We start from the raw sequence: 20,051 nt of genomic DNA, 5'->3' as shown, positions 1-20,051 counted from the left end.
CTCAAATTTGCATGCCAACCAGATCTTCCTTAGTTATTGGAAGGCAAGGGAGTCTGTTTAGTACACTGTAGGACGTTTGACATCATCCTTTGCCTCTATCCACAGATGCAGTTGATAGTAGTACCTGTCTGTTGGAATAGTAACAACAACAACAAAAATGTTTGTTCATATTGCACAAATGCTCCAAGTCCGGGAAGGGTTACAAAAACAGTCATTTCTAGAAAACTACTGGCTTACTGAGAAACAGCTACTTAGAAATGAAGGAACTGTTCATGTGTATCATTTCTCTTGCTTTGACTTTGTCCCAAAGACCCAAATGTGAGTTCTGGCTAAAGGTCTTTTATACATCTGTGGGCTTCTTTTTAATATGCTTTTTCTGGTGAATCAGCAGGGTAGCCAGTTTTTTAAAGGTTCTCCCGCACTGGGCACATGGATCTGGCCTATCTCCAGAGTGGATTTTCAAGTGATTATTCAATGTAGTTTTGTCAGTGAAACCTTTGTCACACTTAGTGCACACGAAAGGTTTCTCCCCAGCGTGCAGCCTCTCATGCCTTTGGATGCTTGACTTACATCTAAAAGTCTTTCCACATCCCTTGCACCGGTACCTGGAGTTTGCCTCGTGTCTCTTCTGGTGCTTGAGAAGGGCTATTTTGCAAGCGAAGACTTTCCCACATTCAGGGCAGTCCACTCGGGCCCCAGGTACATGGATCTGCTTGTGCTCCGTCAAGTACGAGCTGTTTCGGAAGTGTTTCCCGCACTTATCACACTTGTAAGGCTTCACCTTTAAATGGAGCCGCTGATGCTCCGAAAGATGTGAGTTGACCCTGAAGGTTTTCCCACACACCTGACAGCAGTACGGCTTCTCTCCCGTATGGATCCTCTTGTGCTCCCTCAGGGATGAGCTGCGGCCGAAGCACTTGTTACACTCTCCACACTTGTAGGGCTTCTCCCCGGTATGAATCCGTTGGTGACGGGTGAGCTTTGTGCTCTGCTTGAAGGTTTTCCCGCACTCGTCACATTTGAAGGGTTTCTCCCCTGAGTGGATCCTGCAGTGATTGTTGAGAGTGGAGCTGCTGTTGAAGGCTTTGCCACACTCCTTACACTTGTAGGGTCTCACTCCCGTGTGAATTCGGTAGTGCGTGAGGAAGTATGAGAGGTGCCGGAAAGATTTGCCGCACGTGTCACACTTGTGGGGTTTCTCTCCTGTGTGAATTCGCTCATGTTCCACAAGGTGGAGGGTCTGGTTGAAGGTTTTCCCGCATTCCTTGCATTTAAAGTGGTTTTTACCTTGTCGGGCAGGCTTGCGCTTTGGATTTGTGGAACTGCTCCTCATGTTTTGTGGTTTTCCCTCAACATCTTTCTCCGAGGTCGGCTTTTCTGAAGGAGCACTCTGTGGTGTTGTAGTTGCTGCTGATGTTTGACCCGAAGATGTGCCCGGAATTGCAGAATCATTCTCCTTATTGCCCAGTATGCTGGTTTTGCTTGCTTCTGTAGTCGAAGTTGAGGCACATTTCTCCTTATTTTGAGATGCCCTGTCATCACTTTTTGAGGTCTTTTCTGCTCTCAAACTCTGGGAACCATGGCCTTGATCTGCCTTCTTCTGCTTCTCCAGTGATGTTGTCTTAGAATTGTCTGGCTTCCAGATTTCTGTCTTTGTGGAATTATCCCCCGTCTTCTTCCCTGAAAGAGATTTAAAAGTTTAAAAATATTTTTAAAATGTATGTGTGTGTGTTTATGTAAGTATATGCATGTGAATGCAGATGCTTGTGTGGGCCACAAAAGGGCACCAGATATCTTGGACCTAGAGTTACAGGTAGTTGACCTGCCTGACATGGGTCCTAGGAACTGATTGGTTCCTGGTCCTTGCAAGAACAGTAAACATTCTTAACCACAGAGACATTTCTCCAGCTCCATGAAGGAGATTTAGAACAGAATCATGTTTCATGTCTGGTTTTGTTTTAATGAAAAACGCTTACCAATAATTAGAGAATAACATATGTACAAAAAGTATAAAATACAAAATATTTGCTTGTTTGGTGCTCACAGACCAAACATATCCATCCATGCCTGTAGCCTCCAGGTTAAGAGCAGAAGCAGGTAAGCAATCATTTCTACCCCAGCCCTCTTCCATTTTCTTCCTCTTCGTTGTCTTCACAGTCTTGGAACACATGTAGGGGGGTACAGGGTGCCACAGTTTGCATGTGGGAGTTAGAAGCTCTCTCCTTTCACCATGTGGATTCTAGGATCCAACCAGTGCAGTCTGTCAGGCTTGGTGACATGTGCCCTTCCCTGCTGAGCCATCTCCCTGCCCAAACCTTGGCTTCTAACTATTAGTTTTGTCTTCTCTTAGCCATCTTAAATGCAGATACAATATTCGCTCTCTAGGACCTGGCCTTTTTGCACTTAATGATCTTTGTGTGACATTCACCCACATTATTTTGTATCATGGCTCTCTCATTTGCATCATTTATAATATTTCTTAATACAAATATTCCAAATATATACTTCACTATTTTGTCACTAGTTGGCATTTGGCTAGACCTCAGTTTGAGGCACTCTGAATACAGTGCACATTTCTCTCCTGTCTATATCTGGGACTACAGTTGTTTGGATACTCATATTTGCACAATTCTAGTGGATATTGTCTAATGATTATCTTCTCCTAAGTACTTCTACCAGAAGTCTATGGGAGTTCATGATGTTCTACTTCTGTTATTAACTTAATGCTGGTATCATTTCTGATCAATCCCTAATATAATGGCACTTGAAAGTAGGGCCCCGGAGAGGTCATTTATGTCATGAGAATGAACCCCTCTTGAATGGGATCATTGTTTTAATAAAAGACCAGAGATCTATGTAGATCTATTTACATCATGTAAGCGTACACAGAAGAAACTGATTTCTACAATCCAAAAGAAGGCTCTCTCTAGGGCTCAGTCATGCTTGTACCCCAGACCTGGACTTCCAGACTTCAGCACTACAAAGGTAAGAGAGGTTGGAAATTGTACTGTCGAAAGGGTAAGCCCTTCACTGCCTCCCACCCAAATAAAAAGCCAATTGGCCTTGTACTAAGGAGCTGGTCTTACCCCTTCTCCCTGTTTCCCTGCCTGTCATTCAAAAAATTGCAGAGGAATATCAACTCAGTGTTATTCTTAATAAAGCGTATTTCAAATTTGTTCAGTCAAACTTAGCCAGGGTTCCAACACCCTACTTAAAACGCAACCAGGAAGTTACCTATTCAGCACTAATTAGCATTATAAAGTCAGAGCCTACAGCTCAGCACTATTCTGTTAGTGGTTTACTAGAATAATAAAGACAGTCCTTGCCAGATACAGTTTACCATTAGAAAAGTTAGGGAATCCCACGGATACAGGTTTTTTCTTTAGCCCTAAGAACTCAGACAGCACTATTGAGCATAGATAATTTTTCTGCCTCAGGCCAGCCTTTTCTTTTTTTTTATTTTTTGTTAACAAATGGGAGGAGATGTGGTCTCCCTTTCCCCAGCCTGGAACCTGCTTGCTCAAGGGTGGAGTTTCCTGCTCATTCGTTCTGCCACGCCTACTGCTGGACCCTGTCGCTTTGCTGCTTGAAGCCACACACGTGTTCATTCTGCTACTGGATCCCGAGATTGTTTGGCGGGAAATCGGGTTCCCTCCCCCTTTAATTATAACTGAGTGTCTGAAAAAGTAAAATTGAGCTTTGATCAGAATGCTGTCTTAGCTGCAATTCTTTCTCTTGCCACCTAGCCCCTCTTCTCTTCCAGGTTTCCAAAATGCCTTTCCAGCCTAGAACCCAGGCTGTGATCTGCTGGCCGGACACAACACCCCAGACCGGGACTTCCAGACTTCAGCACTACAAAGGTAAGCCTAAGTCACCTGGACCTTCTTTGTCTTAGCAGTCAACACTGCATGAGACAGCATGCACCACAACATTCCTACCTCACATTTCTTTAACAGTGGACAGGTGCCAGGATCATTTTTCTTAAACATGATACATAAGGCAGATTATGAATGTTTAAAAAAGAAAAAAAAGGAAACCAATTGCGCGCGAGACCTGAGACTGCATTAGTTAGGGAAGCAGAAACCGGCCTGAATAGGGCCACAGGCCTCATCCGGCCGGACCAGCACCGGGGTAGCCAGAGCGCAGGGTCGGCTGACACCTGCCAGCTACCCACGACCCCCGCCACAGGATTTTGAGACTGCTGGTGAGTGGAACACAGCTTCTGCTCCAGTCCAATCACGCGGGACCTGAGACTGCTTTGGTTGGGGAGGCAGAAATCCGGCCTGAGTAGGGCCACAAGCCTCTTCTGGTCAGAAAAGCACCGGGGTAGCTAGGGCGCAGGGTCGGCTGACACTCGCCAGCTACCCACAACACCCGCCACAGGATCTTAAGACTTCTGGTGAGTGGAACACAGCTTCTGCTCCAATCCAATTGCGCGTGGGACCTGAGACTGCATTAGTTAGGGAAGCAGAAACCGGCCTGAGTAGGGCCAAAGGCCTCATCCAGCCGGACCAGCACAGGGGTAGCTAGAGCGCAGGGTTGGCTGACACCCGCCAGCTACTCACGACCCCCGCCACAGGATTTTGAGACTGCTGGTGAGTGGAACACAGCTTCTGCTAGAATCTTTAAACAGTGACAATGACAACAACTAACCCCAGAGATTACCAGATGGCGAAAGGTAAACGTAATAATCTTACTAACAGAAACCAAGACCACTCACCATCATCAGAACCCAGCACTCCCACTTCGCCCAGTCCAGGGCACCCCAACACACCGGAAAAGCTAGACACGGATCTAAAAGCATATCTCCTGATGATGGTAGAGGACTTCAAGAAGGACTTTAATAACACACTTAAAGAAATACAGGAGAACACTGCTAAACAGGTAGAAGACATTAAAGAGGAAGCACAAAAATCCCTTAAAGAATTGCAGGAGAACACTGCTAAAGAGTTACAAATCCTTAAAGAAAAACAGGATAACATAATCAAACAGGTAGAAGTCCTTAATGAAAAACAGGAAAACACATCCAAACAGATGATGGAAATGAACAAAACCATACTAGACCTAAAAAGGGAAGTAGACACAATAAAGAAAACCCAAAATGAGGCAACACTGGAGATAGAAACCCTAGGAAAGAAATCTGGAACCATAGATACGAGCATCAGCAACAGAATAGAAGAGATGGAAGAGAGAATCTCAGGTGCAGAAGATTCCATAGAGAACATCGGCACAACAATCAAGGAAAATGTAAAATGCAAAAAGATCCTAACTCAAAACATCCAAGAAATACAGGACACAATGAGAAGACTAAACCTACGGATAATAGGAGTGGATGAGAATGAAGATTTTCAACTCAAAGGACCAGCAAACATCTTCAACAAAATTATAGAAGAAAACTTCCCAAATCTAAAGAAAGAGATGCCCATGAACATACAAGAAGCCTACAGAACTCCAAATAGACTGGACCAGAAAAGAAATACCTCCCGACACATAATAATCAGAACAACAAATGCTCTAAATAAACATAGAATACTAAAAGCAGTAAGAGAAAAAGGCCAAGTAACATATAAAGGCAAGCCTATCATAATTACACAAGATTTTTCACCAGAGACTATGAAAGCCAGAAAATCCTGGACGGATGTTATACAGACACTAAAAGAACACAAATTCCAGCCCAGGCTACTATACCCAGCCAAACTCTCAATTAACATAGATGGAGAAACCAAAGTATTCCACGACAAAACCAAATTCACACATTATCTCTCCACGAATCCAGCCCTTCAAAAGATAATAACAGAAAAAAACCAATACAAGGACAGGAACCACGCCCTAGAAACAACAAGAAGGTAATCCCTCAACAAACCTAAAAGAAGACAGCCACAAGAACAGAATGCCAACTTTAACAACAAAAATAACAGGAAACAACAATTACTTTTCCTTAATATCTCTTAATATCAATGGACTCAACTCCCCGATAAAAAGACATAGACTAACAAACTGGCTACACAAACAAGACCCAACATTTTGCTGCTTACAGGAAACTCATCTCAGAGAAAAAGATAGACACTACCTCAGAATGAAAGGCTGGAAAACAAATTTCCAAGCAAATGGTATGAAGAAGCAAGCTGGAGTAGCCATTCTAATATCTGATAAGATTGACTTCCAACCCAAAGTCATTAAAAAAGACAGGGAGGGACACTTCATACTCATCAAAGGTAAAATCCTCCAAGAAGAACTATCAATCCTGAATATCTATGCTCCAAATACAAAGGCAGCCACATTCATTAAAGAAACTTTAGTAAACCTCAAAGCACACATTGCACCTCATACAATAATAGTGGGAGACTTCAACACACCACTTTCACCAATGGACAGATCGTGGAAACAGAAACTAAACAGGGACACAGTGAAACTAACAGAAGTTATGAATCAAATGGATCTGGCATATATCTACAGAACATTCTATCCTAAAACAAAAGGATATACCTTCTTCTCAGCACCTCATGGTACCTTCTCCAAAATTGACCACATAATTGGTCACAAAACAGGCCTCAACAGATACAAAAATATTGAAATTGTCCCATGCATCCTAACAGATTACCATGGACTAAGGCTGATCTTCAATAACAAAATAAATAATAGAAAGCCAACCTTCACGTGGAAACTGAACAACACTCTTCTCAATGATACCTTGGTCAAGGAAGGAATAAAGAAGGAAATTAAGGACTTTTTAGAGTTCAATGAAAATGAAGCCACAACATACCCAAACTTATGGGACGCAATGAAAGCATTTCTAAGAGGAAAACTCATAGCTCTGAGTGCCTCCAAAAGGAAACTAGAGAGAGCACACATTAGCAGCTTGACAACATACCTAAAAGCACTAGAACAAAAGGAAGCAAATTCACCCAAGAGGAGTAGACGGCAGGAAATAATCAAACTCAGGGGCGAAATCAACCAAGTGGAAACAAGAAGAACTATTCAAAGAATCAACCAATCAAGGAGCTGGTTCTTTGAGAAAATCAACAAGATAGATAAACCCTTAGCCAGACTCACTAGAGGGCACAGGGAAAGCATCCTAATTAACAAAATCAGAAATGAAAAAGGAGACATAACAACAGATCCTGAAGACATCCAAAACACCATCAGATCCTTCTACCAAAGGCTATACTCAACAAAACTGGAGAACCTGGATGAAATGGAGAAGTTCCTAGACAGATACCAGGTACCAAAGTTGAATCAAGATCAGGTTAATGATCTAAACAGCCCTATACCCCCCAAAGAAATAGAAGCAGTCATTAATAGTCTCCCAACTAAAAAAAGCCCAGGACCAGATAGGTTTAGTGCAGAGTTCTATCAGACGTTCAAAGAAGATCTAATCCCAGTTCTTCACAAACTATTCCACAAAATAGAAACAGAAGGTACTCTACCCAACTCATTCTATGAAGCCACAGTTACTCTGATACCTAAACCACAAAAAGACCCAACAAAGATAGAAAACTTCAGACCAATATCCCTTATGAATATTGATGCAAAAATCCTCAATAAAGTTCTTGCGAACCGATTCCAAGAACACATCAAAACAATCATCCATCCTGACCAAGTAGGTTTCATCCCAGGGATGCAGGGATGGTTCAATATACGGAAATCCATCAACGTAATCCAGTATATAAACAAACTCAAAGACAAAAACCACATGGTCATCTCGTTAGATGCGGAAAAAGCATTTGACAAGATCCAACACCCATTCATGATAAAAGTCTTGGAAAGATCAGGAATTCAAGGCCCATACCTAAACATGATAAAAGCAATCTACAGCAAACCAGTAGCCAACATCAAAGTAAATGGTGAGAAGCTGGAAGCAATCCCTCTAAAATCAGGGACTAGACAAGGCTGTCCACTTTCTCCATACCTATTCAACATTGTACTTGAAGTCCTAGCCAGAGCAATTCGACAACAAAAGGATATCAAAGGGATACAAATTGGAAAAGATGAAGTCAAAATATCACTCTTTGCAGATGATATGATAGTATATATAAGTGACCCTAAAAATTCCACCAGAGAACTCCTAAGCCTGATAAACAGCTTCGGTGAAGTAGCTGGATATAAAATTAACTCAAACAAATCAATGGCCTTTCTCTACACAAAGAATAAACAGGCTGAGAAAGAAATTAGGGAAACAACACCCTTCTCAATAGTCACAAATAATATTAAATATCTTGGCGTGACTCTAACTAAGGAAGTGAAAGATCTGTATAATAAAAACTTCAAGTCTCTGAAGAAAGAAATTATAGAAGATCTCAGAAGATGGAGATCTCCCATGCTCATGGATTGGCAGGATCAACATTGTAAAAATGGCTATCTTGCCAAAAGCAATCTACAGATTCAATGCAATCTCCATCAAAATTCCAAATCAATTCTTCAACGAATTAGAAAGTGCAATCTGCAAATTCATCTGGAATAACAAAAAACCTAGGATAGCAAAAACTCTTCTCAAGGATAAAAGAACCTCTGGTGGAATCACCATGCCGGACCTAAAGCTCTACTACAGAGCAATTGTGATAAAAACTGCATGGTACTGGTATAGTGACAGACAAATAGACCAATGGAATAGAATTGAAGACCCAGAAATGAACCCAGACACCTACGGTCACTTGATCTTCGACAAGGGAGCTAAAAACATCCAGTGGAAGAAAGACAGCATTTTCAACAAATGGTGCTGGCACAACTGGTTGTTAACATGTAGAAGAATGCGAATCGATCTATTCCTATCTCCTTGTACTAAGGTCAAGTCTAAGTGGATCAAGGAACTACACATAAAACCAGAGACACTGAAACTTATAGAGGAGAAAGTGGGGAAAAGCCTTGAAGATATGGGCACAGGGGAAAAATTCCTGAATAGAACAGTAATGGCTTGTGCTGTAAGATCGAAAATTGACAAGTGGGACCTCATGAAACTGCAAAGCTTCTGCAAGGCTAAAGACACCATCAATAAGACAAAAAAAACACCAACAGATTGGGAAAGGATCTTCACCTATCCTAAATCAGATAAGGGACTAATATCCAATATATATAAAGAACTCAAGAAGGTGGACTCCAGAAAATCAAATAACCCCATTAAAAAATGGGGCTCAGAACTGAACAAAGAATTCTCACCTGAGAATACCGAATGGCAGAGAAGCACCTGAAAAAATGTTCAACATCCTTAATCATCAGAGAAATGCAAATCAAAACAAACAACCCTGAGATTCCACCTCACACCAGTCAGAATGGCTAAGATCAAAAATTCAGGTGACAGCAGATGCTGGCGAGGATGTGGAGAAAGAGGAACACTCCTCCATTGTTGGTGGGATTGCAAGCTTGTACAACCACTCTGGAAATCAGTCTGGCGGTTCCTCAGAAAATTGGACATAGTACTACCGGAGGATCCAGCAATACCTCTCCTGGGCATATATCCAGAAGATGTCCCAACCGGTAAAAAAGACATATGCTCCACTATGTTCATAGCAGCCCTATTTATAATAGCCAGAAGCTGGAAAGAACCCAGATGTCCTCAACAGAGGAATGGATACAGAAATTATGGTACATTTACACAATGGAGTACTACTCAGCTATTAAAAAGAATGAATTTATGAAATTCCTAGCCAAATGGATGGACCTGGAGAGCATCATCTTGAGTGAAGTAGCACAATCACAAAAGAACTCACACAATATGTATTCACTGATAAGTGGATATTAGCCCAAAACTTAGGATACCCAAGATATAAGATACAATTTGATAAACACATGAAACTCAAGAAGAATGAAGAGCAAAGTGTGGACACTGTCCCCCTTCTTAGAATTGGGAACAAAACACCCAGGGAAGAAGTTACAGAGACAAAATTCGTAGCTGTGATGAAAGGATGGACCATTTAGAGACTGCCGTATCCAGGGATCCATCCCATAAGCAGCTTCTAAACACTGACACCATTGCATACACTAGCAAGATTTTGCTGAAAGGACCCAAATATAGCTGTCTCTTGTGAGACGATGCCGGGGCCTAGCAAACACAGGAGTGGATGTTCACAGTCAGCTATTGGATGTATCACAGGGCTCCCAATGGAGAAGCTAGAGAAAGAACCCAAGGAGCTAAAGGGATCTGCAACCCTATTGTTGGAACAACATGATGTACTAACCAGAACCCCGGAGCTCTTGTCTCTAGCTGCATATGTATCGAAAGATGGCCTAGTCGGCCATCAATGGAAAGAGAGGCCCATTGGACTTGCAAACTTTATATGCCCCAATATAGGGGAATGCCAGGGCCAAAAGAATGGGAATGGGTGGGTAGGGAAGTGGGGGGCGCTATGGGGGACTTTTGGGATAGCATTGGAAATGTAATTGAGGAAAATATGTAATAAAAATATTAAAAATTTAAAAAAAAAAGAAGTAATAAAAAACCCCAAATTTCAAAGTTAAAAAAAAAAAAAAAAAAAAAAAAAAAGGACAGGAAACTATTATGTTAAGAAAAACATGTCGGACTTGAAAGGCCCAAAACTGCATATTTTCTCTCATATGGAAATCCTATATTTCAATCTTCTTTACACACATGTGCACATGTGTGGGAGTGGGTGGGTGCAGGTCATGAAACTAGAAAGGAGACCACTAGAGGGGGGAGGACTGTAAGGGAGGAGACAGAGAGAAAGGAAAGTGATAGGAAAAAACATCTGAAAACATAGAAGGGGAGCTACTGGGAGGAACATGGGGAAACAGATGGGGTAAGACAACTGACAAGAAATATGTCAGAAAATGTCATAATGAAGCCTGCTACTTTGTATGCAAATTTTAAAACAAATGAAAAGACTAGAATAAGGGAAATAGAAGCTAGACTAAACAAGAGTATTGGTGGTTTGGTTTGCTTTGGTTTGAGACAGGATCTCATAGTATAGCTCTGGCTGTCCTGGAACTTACTCTGTAGACCAGGCTAGCCTCCAACGCATTGAGATCATATGCCTGCCTCTGCCTCCCCAGTGCTGGGATGAAAGGTGTGCACCAGGACTGTTACTTGCAAAATCACATTTATTGTTTGAGCGGGGACTGGGCGTGTATATGCCACTACACACTTGTGCAGGTCAGAGAACAATATGGTGGTTATCCCAGATGTAGTCAAACTGACAACCAAGAATAGCCACCATAATCCACCCTTGTCAACTTGACACAAATCATATCTATCTCAGTTCCAAACGAAATAATAGCCAGGTCATAAATATGCCTAACAGGATATCAACTTGTTGATAGTTCTTTCCTTCCTCCCTCCATGTGGGTCCCAGGGACTGAATTCAGGTCGGCAGTCTTCAAAGCAAGGACCTTTACCCATCATGCCATCTCACTGTCCTGAGATTGGTACTCTCAATGAGCACCCCTTTTTACAACTTGGAATTCTTCTTAAATGCATACATTAGCTGAGTGTGACATTGTGTGTTTATAGTCCCAGCACTTAGGGAGCTGAGGCAGGAGGATTCCAAGAACAAATTCAGGCTAGGCTACATAGCAAGATTGTGTTTCATTCTGACCCCAGCTGCATATATTATCTTAAGGTGAAGTGTTGGGTAATGAGCATGTGGATTCAGAAAAGCACTGTTATTTTTGTAAGTCAACATATTAGCAATGATATTTTTAAAAGATTAAGATCAGGTAGGAACCAATCTGCTAAAAAGCAATGCTATTAACATCTTTTAAACAATTAAGACACTGAGCTATAGACACAAAAAGGAAAGTTAGGGCCTGGGGTGATGGCTCAATGGGTAAGAGCACTTGATCTGCAAGCATGAGGGACTGAGTTCAAATCCCCAGTACCCACTAAAAAACACAGGCATAGCTACATGCCTGTAACCTCATCATTAGGGGCAGAGACTGAAGGATTCTGAGAACTTACTAGCTGGGCAGGATAGCCAGAAAGGTTAGCTTCTAACTCAGCAAGAGGCTCTCTAGAAATAAAATAAAAAGGCAGAAGACACGTGATGACTTGTTCTGGCCTCTAAGTGTACCCACACCTTACTGATATGTGCACACACACACACACACACACACACACTTAAAAAATTAAAAAGAAAAACATGCTGGAGGGAACAATATTGAAACACAGTGGAGAATCACCATTTGAGAATAGATCCAGTATAAAAGTCTAGAGTCATGCTGTCATTGTTACCTGCAACCCCAGAAGACAAGGGAGAAGGAAAAAGGGTGGTGCCAAACTGGAGAGTGCAAACATCTCTGGGGATGGCAGGAAGGCAAAGTTTGCCTCAAATGAATCAAGTTCTACAGTTACCCTGTTGTCGCCCCAGAGGGATGGAGGTCAAGAACCATAGCTGTGGTGGTTTGAATATGCTTGGCCTAGGGAGTGGCACTATTAGGAGGTGTGACCTTGTTGCAGTAGGTGTGGCCTTTTGGAGGAAGTGTGTCACTGTGAGGATAGACAATGAGACCTTTATCCTAATCACATGGAAGCCCATCTTCTTCTAGGGACCTTCAGATGAAGATGTAGAACTCTCAGCTCCTCCTGCACCATGCTTCCTGGACACTGCCATGGTCCCACCTTGATGATAATGGACTGAACCTCTGAACCTGTCAGCCAGCCCCAATTAAATGTTGTCCATCTAAGAGTTGCCTTGGTCATGGTGTCTGTTTACAGCAGCAAAACTAAGACAATATTTTACAGAGACGTTAGCAATGTCCCTCCAACTCACCTGCAGAGGTGTCACTTCTGCTGACTCCCGCCTCACCTTGCTGGGGGTCTCCAGGAACATCGTTCTCTTTGGCAAAAAGGTCAACTCCTTGCTCCAACCTGGTGATCAACTTTGGCTTGAAAATATAATATTCTGTCCCACAGAAAAACAAGATGATGAAGAAGAAAAACAAGATGAAGAAGAAAAACTTTTGCATGCCTCCCAAGAATCACTTTTCAAAACAAATGTTTGCATAGAAACACAAAGAATAACCAGCTGGAACATAGAGGTTATCACCTCCTTCACCTTGTCCTGTTCCCACCTCCCTATCATGTTAATAGTCCAAGAGACTGAGCTCATGACCATTTCATCCAATGAACCCATTTTTCAACCCACTGACCATCAGGATTGGCTAACTGGGCTCCTGTGACTTAAGCCAGACTTATCAGTGAAGGTGAGGAATAGGGAGAGAGAAGGGCCATCCATTCCCGAGACACATTCCAGCTTCTACTCTGCATATGAGTTAAACTCTGAGCTTCTGAAGAGGAGGGCTTTTGGAAAGTCTTAGGATGCCGTCCACAGCGTCCAACTTGCAGTGTCTGAATTTAGTCTTATGGTAGAGTTCATCCCTATGAACCACAGGCTCTCAGAACTGAGACCTGCAAGCTCTCACGAAGCCAGTACAAACTGTATGGAAGTCATCCTTACCCACAGAGATCAGGTTCTCGTAGTTCTCCAGCATCACATCCTTGTACAGGTCCTTCTGAGCAGGCTCCAGTAGCTGCCACTCTTTCTGGCTGAAGTACACAGCTACATCTTTGAAGATCACTGGTTCCTATAACACCAAAGTCCCACTACCGCTCATACGAGGCCTTGTCTTTCCCTTGGCCCAGGAGAGTAGATGCAAAGAGGTGGGAGTTTGGGCTGTATTCAGAATTCTACACCGTTGCAGACTTCGGAGATAGCCCTGGTACCTCCTCACTTTGCACTAGGTCCATACCATTTGTGTGTATGTATGGTTTTGTGTGTGTGTTTGTGTGTGTATGTGTGTGTGTTAATGTATATGGGTGTGTCTATGTGGTTTATGTCACATGTGTGCAGGTGCTTGTGAAGGTCAGAAGAGGATCTCAGATCCCTTGGAACTGGAGTCATTGGCCAATGTGAGTTGCCTAATATAGGTGCAAGGAATCAAATTCAGGTCCTCTGCAAGAGAAGCAAACAGTCTTAACTGCTGACCATCTCTGCAGCCTTCAGTGTGCTCATTTGTTTTAGTTATTAACTTGACAAGGCCTAGAATCACCCAGGAAGAGAGTCTCAATGAGGATCTGTCTAGATCAGGTTGGTCTGTGAGGGGTGGGGAGGGGGCAGGTCTCATAATTGAGCTCATTAGGATGGGAAGATGCACTCTGCATGGGTGTGCACCATTTCATAGTCTTGGCTTGGGGCAGTATAAGAGTAGAGAGAAATCTAGCTAAGTGCTAAGCAAGCAGGCAATGTAGGTACATTCCTTTCTCTGCCTTGATGGGGGATGGGATGTTTCAAGTCCCTGCCTTGACTTCCTCATACGAATGGTCTGTGACCTGGAACTATAAGCCAAATAAACCTTCCCCTCCAGTTGCTTCTTGTCACGATATTTTATCACAGCAATAGAAATGAAAGTAGGGGTGTGTGGTATGCATTTTCCTCCCATTCTGAACCCAGATTTGACTAATGGAACATTAGAAAACTATGACGTAAGCTTTGTAAAATGCCCAATAATCAGAGGCTGGAGAGAAGGCTCACTGATAGAGTGGGATTGTAAAACACCTTACTCACTGAGTCATCTCGCTGGCCCCCAATTTTCTTTTAGAAGGACCAAAGAAAAGAACCTTCATTTCCTACACCCCACAAGTTGATTCAGATCATGGACTGAACTGGGGTGAACCCTCCCCAGCTTCCTAAGGAAGAACAGCAACAAAGGTCCCTGGTTTGGCCAGCCTCGAATGCTCATACATGAACTAACATGGAAGGACAGCGATGCCATTCTATCAAACACCTCCCATGGCCGCAGCCATGTATGTCCTTCTAGAGCATACAGGGAAGAGGGGCCTGGACATGGCCTCAGGGACATCCCAGTGTGGCACAGTGCTAGGAGAACATCGTGCCCAGGAGACCTTTCCACGTGCTTGAAAGAGTAGACAACAGTTGGAGCTCCAGTGGCGAGGAGGAGGCAGAGGAGAACAGAGCAGAGCAGAGCAGAGCAGGTCCCTCAGGGGGTGAGCAGCAAAGGAAAACAGCTTTAAGAGGAAAGAACACAGAAAGAAAGGGAAAAGGTTAGCACTGTGGTTGTTAGAGTGAGCACTCTGTGAAGCATGTGGAGTCAGGGCCACGGCCTTGAGCTTGAGTCTCCCTGACCACCAAAGAGCCAGGGATCTTTGAGTGAGTGACTCCCCATGCCTCTGTCTAAACCTCTGTGAGATGAGAAGAGTGGCTAACAGTACAGTTCAGTCTCCAGCATGGAAAACAATGGTCATTCTTAGGAAACACAGACTGAAGTATTTAGAGGTGAGGGCTACAGGGTGTACGCTATGCTCAATGGCTTTGAAAATAAGTATGCAGATGGCAAGGCAATAGGAGAAATGTCAGCAAATTCCAGACATTGGGTGACCTTTGTGCACTTCTTACAGCTTCCCTGTGAGTTTTACATTATTGTTTCTGTGTGTGTGTATGTATGTGTGTTGTATATGTATGTCTGTGTATCTGTGTAGTATGTCTGTGTCTCTGTGATGTATGTCTGTGTGGTGTATATGTATGATGGATATGGGTATGCATATGTGGAGTATATATATGTAGGCATGTATATCTGTGTAGTGTATGTGTATGTGTATGTGTGCACAGTGGCTATGTGTATATATGTGTATAGTGAATATTCATATGTGTTTATTATGTATGAGTCCAATGGGTATGTGTAAGTGTATGTGTATGTGTAAGTGTAAGTGTATGTGTAAGTGTATGAGTATGTATATGTTTGAGTGTAGTCCGTATATATGTATATGTATGTATATGTGTCTGTGTATGTGTAGTATGTGTATTCATATATATATGTGTAATATGTATATGTATATATATCTGGATATGTGTATATACATGTGTATGTATGTGTATATGGGTATGTGTATACTATTTGTGTGTATGTGTATAATGTGTATGTATATATGTATGTGTATATGTGTGTATTCTCTGTGTGTGTGGTGTATGTGTATATGTATGTGTATAGTGGGTATGTCTCTGTGAGTGTATATGTGTACAGTGTATATGTGTGCATGTATGGTATGTATGTGTGTGTGTATATATATGTGGGTATATATATGTATGTGTATATATATGTATGTGTGTACATGTGTATGTGTCTCTGAATGTGCATTGTGTGTATATGAGTATGTTATTGCTGCTAATAGGAAAGACGGTCCAGTCCTCCAGTTGCTGAACGGCAGCCCACGTGAGCCTGCAGGTACTTCAGACTTGCTGATGGCTGCCCATCTCTCCCCATCTCTCCTCTGGAACTCTCATTTGCCACAGTGCCCCTCCAGGATTCTGTCCCAGCAGTTTAAGCAACCCCGAGGTCAACACAGTCTCAAGACCAGTTCTCACTGGTCAGGACTGAGTCACACGCTCGGCCTTGAATCAATCACTATGGCCCTGAGTGAGCCTGGAAGTGGGGTGAGGTTAAGAACAACCTCTCCCTACAACACCCCATCCAAGGCCCATGGAACACTGCAGAAGAGGGAGGTGGAAAGAGTGTAAGAGCTGGAGGATGAAGAGGAGAGCTGGGAAGTGCTGTCTTCTGGACATGGCATGGCCGATGCACTCATGAACTCACAGCGGTTGTGGACACCTGCACAAGAGTAGGCCCATCAACATCCCATAATTACAGCAAGGAGGGGAGTCACGAGGCCCCAGATGTCCCTCAGGAGCAATCAGTGGTCAATGTTTGCCAGGAGTGGGGAATGTCCTTTTCTTCGGTGATGTGACCACCACTAAATTTCCCATGCTCCAGTAAATAACCCCACACCCGCACTAATGCAGACAACCCTAATTCCATTCGTGGGACAAAACAGGAAAACAGAAAGAGGGTCTGGGGGTGGCTCTAGTTGGCAAGTAGGAATGGGAGAGGGCCAAGAAAGGACAATGGGTATGTGTGTGTATGAATATGCTTGTGATACTCTCTATATATGTGTGAAATTGTCCAAGAAAATGATGTTAAATCAAATGATTGGATAACATAATTAAAGTCATTAACTTAAAAGAATTTTAAAAAGATATCAGCTTCATCCAAAGTGATTGGAAGACAAGATATTCCTAGAGAAAAAAATCAGAAGTGCCAGAATAAAAAGGAGGTGTGGATTCCAGGTGGACTGCTGCAGGTCAAGGCTGACTGCTTCTAAAGAACCATTCACTACTTCATTCCTCCATCTGCACACTCATTCACTCACTGTCCATTCACTCACTCTGCCCATACATATAAAGGACTTGCTAAAATCCAGACCAGATTGTGGCTCAGGCCAGGCCCACCTGCGCCTGCGGTGGCCTCTCCTTTATCTGTAAAGAAAGGAGCAAGCTTCCTACTGAGGGAGAGCCTGTCTGTGAACATCTAACCAAGTGCCCAGAATGTCTCCAGGTCTCCAGCTTCACGGAGAATGGTGGGCATCATTCTTGCTTCCCCACGGAAGTTCACAGATCTCAGGCTGCCAGTGGAAAGAGACTATGAGTATAATGGATACAAATCAATGAGATGTGTCCTCTTCACTCCCAGAATAATAATCCTGCACCCTTCTGCAAAATACCCTTCTCTTCCCCTGCTACCTGCATGAGAGCTCACACTGTTAAACTTCCTTCTTCCTCTGAGATCTATAGGAAAGGGCATCTGCTTCCCTACACTGCTGCTGTCTGTCCACAGCAATTAATAAACGTTTTATCTTCAAAGGACAATCTGCTTTAGTGTTCCCCTTGAAAACTGCACCTTCTCCCACCAAGACCTTTCAGTCTCCACCATTCAACGCATCCTATCTGGGCACAGGGGATATGTCACCCAGTCAACAGAAGACAAGGTCCCTTCCCTTGCAGATGGAGAAGAGCAGATGAGCAATGAGCACATTAAAAATATAATATATTGCCAGATAACAATAACTGCTACAGAGAAGAGGAAACAAGGACTGGAGGGATAACCAGGTGGTTAAGAGCACTGGCTACTTGTGCAAAGGCTCAGAATTCAGTTCCCAACATTTAAGTCTGGCAGCTCACAACCACCTGGACCTTCAACTCTAGGGGACTGGCGCCCTCTTCTGACTCACAGGGCACTGCATTCATATGTGCATATGTCACACATACACATAATGAAAACAAAATAAATCTTAAGGAAAGAGAAGAAAGAAAATTATGAAGTTGGTGTCATCCTACCAGAGATGGGAATTAGGAAGTTGGGGGAGCCTCTCTTAGGAAAATCCCCTCATTGGGTTGTTCTTTGAAGGTACAGTGTATGTACAAGCAGGGTAGAAAGGTGGGAATGTCCTTGCTTTCTCCAGACCAAGCTGGTTTCAGGTCAGTGGCTTACCTTGTACCAGGTTGGCAACGACGTGATTGGAATTCTTCGCTTCTTTTCAGAGAGCTGGTTTGGTATCTGATCAGGATTTGGTGAAGGTGAGGCTGGTGGATGGAGAAGAAGTCATGAGGCCACTCTGGCTCTTAAGAGTAAGAAAACCCATTCATAAGAAATGCTCAATGGGGGGAGGGGGGGAACACCAACATGTAGCAAGCACTGTACTATATTCTAGGCAGGTAGTTGACTGTTCAGAGAAACTCTAGCAAAAGTAAAGCAAGCCCCCTTAGTGGTACCCTTAGGCTACCACATGTGTGGAAAAGTATGCCTAGATATATAGTAATAGGTACACAAATACTTGATTATGACTGTGGCACTTTCTGAATAGCACAGAAACTGGAAATCACACTTCCAGGGGAAGACTCGGGTTGCTAAGGAAGGAGAGATAATACTACTTTTAATTGTGACATCTTCTGTACATTAGACATTATTGTGCCAGGCCAACAGGATCTTATCAGATAAAAGGCATCGGCTTCTAGGACTGAGGACCTGAGTTCGATCCCTGGGCCTCACGTGGTGAAAGGGCAGAACTGAATTCAGAAAGTCATCCCCTGACCACCAATCATACATACACATGGTGGGGTGAGGGAGGATAGATTAAAAAATTGATCCCAACATTTGACTCTGAAAGTGTTCTACCAATTCAGAGATACCCTGAAGAGTTACTCGAGAACACCCATTCACCTAATCGATCAGTTAGTTGCCTTGATCATGGTATTTTATCACAGCAATCGACAATTAACCAAAACAGTACCTCAGGAGAATTCTGAGAGCGGATATCAAGGGGTGTGCAGGGGGAGTGAGTGGAAGGCTAAACTCTTTCCATCAGTCAGGTCCAGGAGGTCCCCACTACACAAACCTGCCTTTTCCTAAACCATATGTCTCTTACCTTCATTAACTGGGGCTTTAGTCTTCACCTCTGAGACACTCCTCTTCATGGTGAGAGAATGAAATACTGTATGAACTGGAAGTAGAACTACTAGGTGAGGGTTATGGACCCGGATGGTCTGGGTTTAAATTCTTAGCTCTGCAGCTTGGTGGCCTCAGGCAGATGTAATGTCTTCAGGCTCCGTGCCCCTAGTAGGGAAGCAATGTCAGCAAAGCCTCCCTCTTAGAAGGTCAATGAGATGATCACTGGAGGGTGTTTGGTATGTTCATAGTGACTCACAACTGCCTGTAAGAGCAGTCCCAGAGGATCTGATGCCCTCTTCTGGTTTCCACAGGCACTGCACCACATTCAGGCACAGTTGCATATACACACAAAGTAAGCAAACAACGAATTTTAAAAGCGAGAATTCATGGCTGATGGCCGAGAAAGGCATTTCCTATATGATCTTCTGAAGTCTCGTGAGAAATTCCTTCTTGACCCCCACCCCCCACTCCACCAGGCTCTACATGCATCTTGCATCTGTGCTCATCTTTGCAATGAACCCTACCTTCGGCATACTGGCATGCCCTGACAGAACACTTTTCTACAACAGCTTCTCTACCAGTGAGCTGGTGTCAATTACTCTGTCAAGTTTCAAAACCAATGAGCGTTGCATCCAAGCAGCATCCACCTAATTTCCCCTTTTCTTAATCCTCTTGCCCCCACACACACCGTGTGTGTGTGTGTGTGTGTGTGTGTGTGTGTGTGTGTGTGTGTGTGTATTCATGTGCAAGCAATACCTACTGGCGATGTCGGATGCCCTGGAACTGGAGTTGTCGGCATTTGTGAT

At 43.3% G+C, this 20,051-nt stretch overlaps 1 protein-coding gene across 1 annotated transcript; it reads right to left on the bottom strand.

Annotated features, from left to right (window-relative positions):
• Nucleotides 1-247: 247 nt before the first annotated feature.
• LOC110297640 (uncharacterized) lies at nt 248-19,271 on the bottom strand. The gene is made up of 5 exons (XM_021166526.2): nt 19,223-19,271; nt 18,289-18,380; nt 13,407-13,533; nt 12,720-12,851; nt 248-1,680 (listed from the first exon to the last, which is right to left on the bottom strand). The coding sequence occupies exons 1-5, from the start codon at nt 19,269-19,271 to the stop codon at nt 341-343; spliced, it is 1,740 nt and encodes a 579-aa protein (XP_021022185.1). The 3' UTR covers nt 248-340.
• Nucleotides 19,272-20,051: the final 780 nt, after the last annotated feature.

Source organism: Mus caroli, unplaced genomic scaffold (genome assembly GCF_978045245.1).
Source record: "Mus caroli unplaced genomic scaffold, Mus_caroli_1 scaffold_8, whole genome shotgun sequence".
NCBI classification, from domain to species: domain Eukaryota; kingdom Metazoa; phylum Chordata; class Mammalia; order Rodentia; family Muridae; genus Mus; species Mus caroli.
Note: the sequence above shows the minus strand (reverse complement) of the source record. Positions and strands in the feature narration are given on the sequence as shown.